The sequence below is a fragment of the Anoplopoma fimbria genome, chromosome 15 (genome assembly GCF_027596085.1).
Source record: "Anoplopoma fimbria isolate UVic2021 breed Golden Eagle Sablefish chromosome 15, Afim_UVic_2022, whole genome shotgun sequence".
In the NCBI taxonomy this organism is placed as follows: domain Eukaryota; kingdom Metazoa; phylum Chordata; class Actinopteri; order Perciformes; family Anoplopomatidae; genus Anoplopoma; species Anoplopoma fimbria.
Genome location: NC_072463.1, coordinates 23,244,782 through 23,253,820, shown reverse-complemented (window position 1 = coordinate 23,253,820; position 9,039 = coordinate 23,244,782). Strand labels below are relative to the sequence as shown.

Below are 9,039 nucleotides of genomic sequence, written 5' to 3'. Positions count from 1 at the left end.
AAGAGACTGCTCCACCTGATCTCCTAAAAAAAAAATGCCATTTTTCTCTGAACTCTCAATTTATGGTTTCTTCTCTTTCCTAAAATTAACTTTTGAATAATGTGATGTGTGTAACAACATCGCTTCTTCACACAAAGAGAGCTCTTCTTGCAACTTATCTTTCCTATTCTGCAGGACAACAGGGGGTCTTGCTGGATATCACGATGCATTTCACAGCAGTGGTCTTAATTCTGGTCGTGACTGGCATCGCCAAAGGTGACCTCAGATGTTGATCAGTCCACTGAGACACACATTTGGGTCGTGGAAAAAAACAAAAAAAAAACTCCTTTCCAAACCGAATGACTCTCTGCGTGCAATGAAAGTATAACGGATGAATATTTTATTGCTGAGAATGTTTTGTGTCTGTTTAGATGTTTTGATGCAAACAGCTGTTGTCCCTTTCTCTCTGCCTCAAAGGTTGGGATTGCAACGCAGGGTGCAACACAAAAAATGGGTTCTGTGAGAAGCCAGGGAAGTGCAGGTACTGAAACGACTCCAGGTTTCTGTGTAGATGAAAGCGCATACCCAGTGGGCTTTTGCAACCCTATTTCCATCAATCTCTCGAGCTGTAAATGTCCCTTAGAGAGATGCAATCAAAACCCAGCCAACTGGATCCTTCTGGGTTGTTTTTTTCTAGAATTGTTTGGCACTTGTGTTAAGTCAACTGCCAAATCAGCCCTTTGTTTGGACATTAAAATGCATTGTTATCCGAACAGATAGCTCAAATGCTTCTGGTTGCAAAGCATGCCCAGTTTGAAATGTTATGCTGGCAAATGCTACTGTATCCACTCTTAAGCCAAAAATAATAATCCATCTCTGTTAGTATTTTGGGAATTTAACCAATTATTGCATAATGAAAATAATGCAAACATGTCATTTCACTTTAGGGCATTAAGAGCAGGACTGCAAAGCTCTGTGGGTGGTAACTCTATGGTTTTAACTCTATGCTGCTGTAAGCCTGCAAATTTCCCCGCTGCGGGACTAATAAAGGATTATCTTATCTTATCTTATCTTATATTTATAGTCCAGGATTGTTCCCTTTTCCCCTCTTTCAGGTGCAAACCAGGATGGCAAGGAGAGAATTGTGACCAGTGCGTGCCCTTCCCCGGCTGTCTGCACGGCACATGTGAGAAGGCATGGCAATGTGCCTGCGAGGAGGGTTGGGTGGGCAGCCTGTGTGACCAAGGTGAGTCTCATTAAGCTCCCCTGACACTCGTATCTCTGCCTCAAACACTTTCTGACATACCAAAGGTTAGAGTGAGTCACGGAGCCCCGGGGACACACAGGTTGCCATCAAATGAGGTCGGTGTGGTGGCGTCTGCAGAAACTGTATTTTTAGACGGGCAAAGCTAGAGTAGAATAGATCTGTCTAAAGTTACGAATAATTATGGGTTAATGATGAAAGTTGGAGACACTAAATCACTGCGGAAATACCTACATATTATTACATAAACACATTATAAACTTCTGCTTTTGAGCTATTGTGTAAGACACATGATAGGAAATGTTAAATCAATGTTAAAGTCACATTTCCATTTCAAACACTACTATTTACATTCAACACTAATTCCAATATTATCTACAATGAACATTATCACATGAAAAATAGCTGTGTGCATATGACTAACTCCTGCTAATAACTCCAACTCCTCCAACCATAAATTCACAACAGACTTTAAAATACATTTAAAATGTTTACTATTTAGATATTCTTTTAACAAAAACTTCGACGCAATAATCTGGTTACAGGGTCAGAAAATGTGGGCTACACCTTTGAAGTCCTGGGGAAAAGCTGTGCAGGCAAGCATATATTCCAATTAATGGACTATCTGCTTTTTCCTGCCCCAAACTATCGTTATTATATTGGTCTTTTAGAAAATCCACTATCAGGCGGAGAGGAGTAAAATAAGTATTTCTTTTTTGGCTTCAGCACACACAGTAAATCTTTTATTCTGTTTGAGCATATGAGCCGCTTGCCTGTGGAACTCGGTCGGTTATGTTCTCACTTTTGTTCTTGGTGACAAGATGCTTCGCTGGGGAGCCGTGAAAGTGGAAACAAAGAAGAGGGGAGAAAACAGAGAGACAGAGAGAGACAGGAAGTGAGAGAGAGCACACAATATCTAAAAACAGCATGCTTTTTTTGTCTTTTTCAAACAACAGATACTCGTATGTGCTCATCCAGGCCTTGTGTTGGTAATGCCACCTGCATAGAGACAGGAGAGGGGGGATACCTGTGCATTTGTCCCCATGGTTACGCTGGTGAAAACTGCCACCTGAGGAGAGGATTGTGTCTCACAAACAGGTACCGGTACAATTCTTTACGTTCTTTTTTTAGTAAAGGAATACTCCAATGACTTACAACCTTATCTCAATATGTTTGTCATTGAGAGCAATAATCAATACATGCTGCAGTGTCTGTTAGGTCTCTTTGTATCGCCAAGGGAGCCAATCCAACCCACCTCACACAGTGGCGCATGTATATGTATAGCTCCTAATAGCAGGCTGTTAGCAAAGAAATGATTGAATGTTCTTTTTTCCTTACTGCACAAAACTGTAGCCAGTTTAGTAGTCGTGACTTGTTAGAGGAAAGAGGGTGTATGCGCATTTGTAAGACAAGCAGGGAGGTTCGCTTTGATTCAATTCCCCCACAAACACGCTCATGCTAAAATGTTGGAACCGGAAAGTTTCCAACTTTGTGAAGGGACACTTTACCGGCTCCAGCTACTTCTTACTAGTCACAAAGTCAACTTTACCCTGAGGGATGACTTTCTGGTTTGTAGCTCTATGACGCTGCATAAAAGGCAAACAACAGTGTTGATTGTGAACAATAGCAACAAAAGAACATGCAAGCAGGCTTCAAGCACCTGGAGGTGCACCGACTCATGGCAGGGGGAATACTTGAAACATGCGATTATTGATTTTATTTGGCCACATGGGGACAGTAGAAACAAGATGTGAACACAACATTTACCTATTGCTTTAGTTTATATAAGGGCTGTTGCATTATTTTATTTTCACCACACGATTATCATTGCCAAACAAATTCAAGACAATGACATTGTTGCGAAATTTATAGAAAATTTGGCGCGGATAGAAAAGCAATTTTTCAAATTCACCTTCGTCTCCTCTCTTTTTTGGCAAATTAAGTACTCAGATACAAATTTAATGAGGTGGAGAGAGAGTCTATAACCATAACTGTATTTAATAAAATACTTAAACCTATTATCATATTATTATCGTATAGTCCTTATCAACATGATGCCAATATTTCATTTTCATTAATACCGATATGTATTTCAACACCCTTAGTTTAAATAGTGAACTTTATAACAACATTCATTCACTGATAGCTCTGTTTTTGGTTTTAATCAACTATGGGGCAAATATCGAGCTCTTTACCTCAATGCTCCACTTCGCCAGCTGAGCAGGTACGGTAGTTAACAGTGGGATTGAGACCACTCAAATCGCTTCAACACTACATTTCATTCACCCATTTAAACACTGCAGAGAGTAATATCAAAGTGTTACTCTACTTTGCTTATAAAGTTAAAACTAACAATTTTCCTGTAGGCATGAATTTTCATAGACTGTTCAAATAATTAATTCTCCAGCTTACTTTTGTCATAAATACAGCAGCAGCCATGTTGATTGTGCTCTCCCCTTGACAAGCAGTAGCTGGCAGCGTGTACCTGTGCAGCATCATAAGCTGTATCCCAATTTAGGGATCCTTTGAAGTCATAATTTCAAAATTGAAATGACTGATATATGCTCAACGAGGCTGTAATATTTCAAAAGTGTCTGTATACACTATTTGACAAGAAATCCAGCCTTCTTTTGCCGGTATTTGCAGGACACCACAGATGTGTACGCGGCATCTGTCAGTATCCCACAATACACTGCACACCACTATTGTTTAATGATACATTCAGGCACTCCGCATCTCCCATATCCTTGCATAACCATAACCTATTTACAAAAATGTTGCTTTCAGGTGTTGATAAATTTATAAGATGAATTGAACCAATTAGTGTAAGTAGACACTGAAGAATGCACCCATTGGTAGCAAGATATGTATTTGTGTCAAGTGCCTGGGTATCTTATAACAGAGCTTCATTGACTAACAGAAGCTATATGGATAAACAATATTTACTATCAACTGGGTACATTGTCTTTTTTCTGTTTCAATTTTTTAAATTGAAACATTGAAGCTCACCCTGTAAAATGTGTATTCATAAAATCTACCAACGCACTAAAACAATTCATGATTCTAAACAAAAACTACATCTTGAATTTTTGCTGGATTACAGACCGGCTCGATCTCTTCTCCTCCTGTCCATCAGATGAATATGAAATCTGAGGATACAGCTAGCTGACACAGCTCTCTAGACTCTGAGCCCCACCATGTTTGTTCTCCCGTGAGGCTGTCTTGTTATTGACTTAAACGACACATCTATAAGTCAATAGTCTACATCTTAGTGTCAGTGCACTGACAGCTCTCCTCCTACCATCAAAGAATGGGTGTCATTATAATTTTCTAATATGATGAGTGGAGATTCACTTGTATTCTAAGGGAATTCATCTCTATAAAAAGGCATGTGTGATGTTTCATTAATCAGCTGCTATATGAAACCCCAGGGATGTCTAACAAGTATGCCAGCGCTTTATTCTTTTGCCTCACGCAGACACAATGTTATAGACTTGTTGTGTAATTACACAAGCCAACATTACAATATATTGATTGCTTCTATCCAGGGGTTTTCATCAGAGTACTTAGTTTGTGAAGCATGGCATCTTTGTATATCTTATTACTGTTGCATTAGGGCACATTAACTGAAATCAATATCATAAAAATCAACAAGTATATTAATCTTGAGTTGAAACCAGCAACAGCAATTGATTGAATCATTTCATTATGTCAACTTCAAGCAAAAATGCCAAACAGCTGATATTGAAGCAGCAAATCAACTTATGATAAAACATGTACTTTTGCGTTTGGGGATTGTTTGTTGTTTTGTTCAGACAAAATGGGGAAATTTGATTGCATCAGCATGGGTCTTATTGGGCATTTTTCACTGGTTTCCAACATTTAATAGACCAAAAGGGTAATTAATTCATCCAATCATTAAGGAATGAAAACACTGCAGTCCTATGTTAATCCCAAAAAAATTGACATTTGCTAAATTGTAAAACTGTGTTTCACTGTTATGTATTATATACAGTAAGTAGAAAATCTTGACATGCAAAACAAAAATACTAACTTGGAGGAATAAGATGACAGATCTGAAGTCAGACGAGACAGGTTCAAAACATCCCCAAAAAGATTGGTTTAGAAATCAGGAGCTGTGTTCTTTACAATGCACACGTAATTTGGATAATACTTTAATAAGCTCAATTTAATCAGTCTGAAGTCTGTTTTGTGAGGATGTCACCAAAGTCAAATAGTACACTCCAACAACTTAAGTTAATGTTGCACTATCTTGCAGGGCTGCTCATCTCCAAGACATCAACTTTCCATGAGTTAATAAAAAAGCCCCATTTTCACTTTTGTGACAAATCATTTTTTCAAATATTCCAATAGGTTCTTAAATGGAGTATTAGGATTTTGTCTAAGTAGGGACATTTTCTCAACCCATTAAGGACGCTTAAAAATGTAATTTAAATTTAGAAAAGACAAGGTTCCCACAGGTTCAGCTCTGTGAATCTTAAAGCTAGAGTGCCGGATATTTACATAAAAATGAACATCCATTACATTCAAGCCCTTTCCAGAATGAGTTCACACAATACTGATTAAGCCTACCGCCCCCAGAGAAAGCTTTTTGTATTTCTCAGTAAACTAAGTTGTGGTGTTTGGCGTCTTGAGCAGTACACAAAGTGCCATCAACCAACCTTGCTCACTTAATTACAGAAGCGCACAGTGTAGCTGCTTATTATAGTTACACGGTATGTTAGTCTACCTGTATTACTTAATACCTTGACAGGCAGGAAGGCGGGAGACACGACAGTGGCAGCAGGTATGGCAGAGGCTAAAGCGCCCAAGAAAATTGTCGAGAGTAAATGCTACGGATAAAAAAGAAACTCTGCATTCAGTGCAAGGATGCAAGAGTAGATAGATAGATAGATAGATAGATAGATAGATAGATAGATAGATAGATAGATAGATAGATAGATAGATAGATAGATAGATAGATAGATAGATAGATAGATAGATAGATAGATAGATAGATAGATAGATAGATAGATAGATAGATAGATAGATATTTTTATTTTCGTGTCATGCACAAAACGTGCCCAACCCTCATGGGTTTACAAGACACCAACAATACAGCTGCAGTAACTAAACCCACAAACTGAAAACCAATGTGTATGGGTATTTGCTAGTGTTGTTGATGGATACAGGTCTTAATCTTGACATTTTAGTATTTGAATGATTCACCAGATGTTATTCTCTGATGGCTTTATTTCAAGTCCAGAGAAAAAGGCTTGTGCTGTGCTGTGATTGTAATGCTACACTGCTTACAGAAAATCAGCAGAAGATGATGTTGTTATATAATATATTATAATATATTAATATATTAATTATATAAAAAAAAGACAAAAAAATGTTCTAGCTTTAATCTTGTGTCAAAAATGCAGCAACGTCTGCATGAAAAATGTCACATAGGCAGGCAGATTTTAATTATTTATATACAGTATAATAAAAAAAATGATCCCATGGCACTCCCCTTGGGAACCCAGCAAATTATGGATTTAAGACTAGAAAGCCTGCCATTTACTTCTTATATATAACATCTGTAAAATAGGTTTAGATGGGTGCTTTGTAAACACAGAATAAAACATGCTGCAGTAAAGCTGTGCACTAGATGCTATCCTCACTTGTCCTGCTGTATATTTACACTGTGCTGTTCTGTCCTCCAGCTCTCCTTGTCAGAACGGAGGTACATGTACGGATGCCGATGGCTCTGCAGGTTACTCTTCCTGTTTATGTCCCCCTGGATCTTCCGGAGACTTCTGTGAGATCAGCATTGACAGCTGCCAGCCTAACCCTTGCATCAACGGTGGAAACTGTACAAACCACGGCCTGGACTTCACATGCGTCTGTGCGCTCGGCTTCACTGGTTCAACTTGTAATGACACCAGCCTCTCGCCCTGCACCGGCAGGCCCTGTGCAAATAGGGGCACGTGTGTAGGTCAGCCAGACGGAACCTTCCGGTGCGTTTGCCAGAAATGGTTTACAGGTCCAACATGTTCCCTGCAGCACAGACCCAAGGCCAGGTCCAAGCCGGTCGCTGCCAGGCCTGTGGACCACAGAGTGTTTGCACTGACTCCGCAGCACTACTCCCTCCCTGCTCACACCTTCCATAAGCTTCTCAGACCGGCCGAGAGAGACCTGCTCAAGATCACCCTAAAGGAGACAGTCCACTCCCCCGGCGTCCTCGTCACCCACGGCCAACTCATCTGCTTTGGCATGCTGGCCCTGCTCACCTGCATGGTGATCCTGGGCACTACAGGCATTGTGTTTTTTGGCCGCTGTGAGACGTGGCTGGCTAATGCCAAGTACAGCCAGCTTGTTCGTCAGCAAAGAGAACACCTGCTGAGAGAAGGCGGCACGAGCCAGGAGGAGCCGGGGCACTCAGTAAACATCATCCTGCCAGAGAAGATTAGACTCACCAGCTTTGGGAGACACTACACCTCCATCTGATTAAATCGTCTCTGCCTCTTCCGCTCCCCTCTGGAGGGAGTTTAATATTAAAAAGGTTGAAAAGAGAGTCAAGAGGGAAATACTATGACTGTTGTACAGTTGTGTTAATAAAGTGAGAGATACTGGACTGCACTGGAACATATTGGAATGTATAATATCATTAACTAAGTGGACAACCATGACACTGGATTGTACACTTTAAATTTATTTCGTACTGTTTATAACTACCCGTTAAAAATGTATGAAATGATTAAAGAGAAGTTCTACCTTGATGGCTGGTAAAAGATGTCATGCTGGTGTACTTTTGAATTCACCATAATGATTCAGAGGCTTTGTAACATGTTGATTTGGAATACAATAATTGGGTGATTGATAAAAAAGGAGAAATTAAGTGGATTTTAACAGAGCAACCGAAACCTTAACCCTCTTAATTAAACAAAGTAATCATACTATTTATTTTTTTATTTGTTAAAGGTGCATTTTAAGAGATTGGGAGCTTTTCGATTGCCTCTCACAGCTCTCAACATGGCGATGGCTGAGCCGGCAGCTTATAGCTAATGGAACTAACAGTGCAAACTGCCTCTAAAGTGCTGATAGAGCCAACAGTGTTTAGCTGAGGGGGGAGCGGAGAACAACACACAAAGAGGGAGAGAGACTTCATATCTGCTCAGGTAGACATTATTCTACCATATCTTTACATAGCAAATAGTTAGTTTTGCTGCTATATTAATGCTCTATATCCCGTAAATTGCACCTTTAACTAATTGTTCTCAGTTTTTACAACCATGACTTAAACTGAAACGATTGATCACCTAGGTAATTGACAAAAAAATGTAAAAAGTATTTATCGTTTTGTTTTTAAGTGTCTTAATTGATAGTTAACTGATTATCTAAGGGGTTTGGGATGTTGGTCGAATAAAACTAGCTTTCAAAGTGCATCACCTTAGGCTTTGGCATATTTCAACAGGCACTTTTCACTATTTTCTGATGAGAAAATAATCAGCATATCAATAAACAATGAAAGTAATTGTTAGCTGCAGCCCTAAGCATCTCCATGCAACGCAATGTGAATATTCCATTTAAAAATGAATATGTAAAAGTACATATTAGTAGTTATTTAGTTTGTACTGTATCAACAGTTAAAACATGTAATTAGTGATTACTACATGCCACCCAAACAGGGACTAACTCTTCTTATGTAAAGGTCATTTTTGTACAGTATGTATCTGGAGGTGATCTCACCTCACAATACCATCATACCATCCAATTTTCTCTCCCTGCCAATGTATCACGTAAGATGT

General features: G+C 39.2%; 1 protein-coding gene across 1 annotated transcript; it reads left to right on the top strand.

Annotated features, from left to right (window-relative positions):
- Positions 1-203: 203 nt before the first annotated feature.
- On the top strand, positions 204-7,738 carry LOC129103995 (protein delta homolog 1). The gene is made up of 5 exons (XM_054614643.1): positions 204-255; positions 457-520; positions 1,095-1,225; positions 2,200-2,341; positions 6,955-7,738. The coding sequence occupies exons 1-5, from the start codon at positions 204-206 to the stop codon at positions 7,736-7,738; spliced, it is 1,173 nt and encodes a 390-aa protein (XP_054470618.1).
- Positions 7,739-9,039: the final 1,301 nt, after the last annotated feature.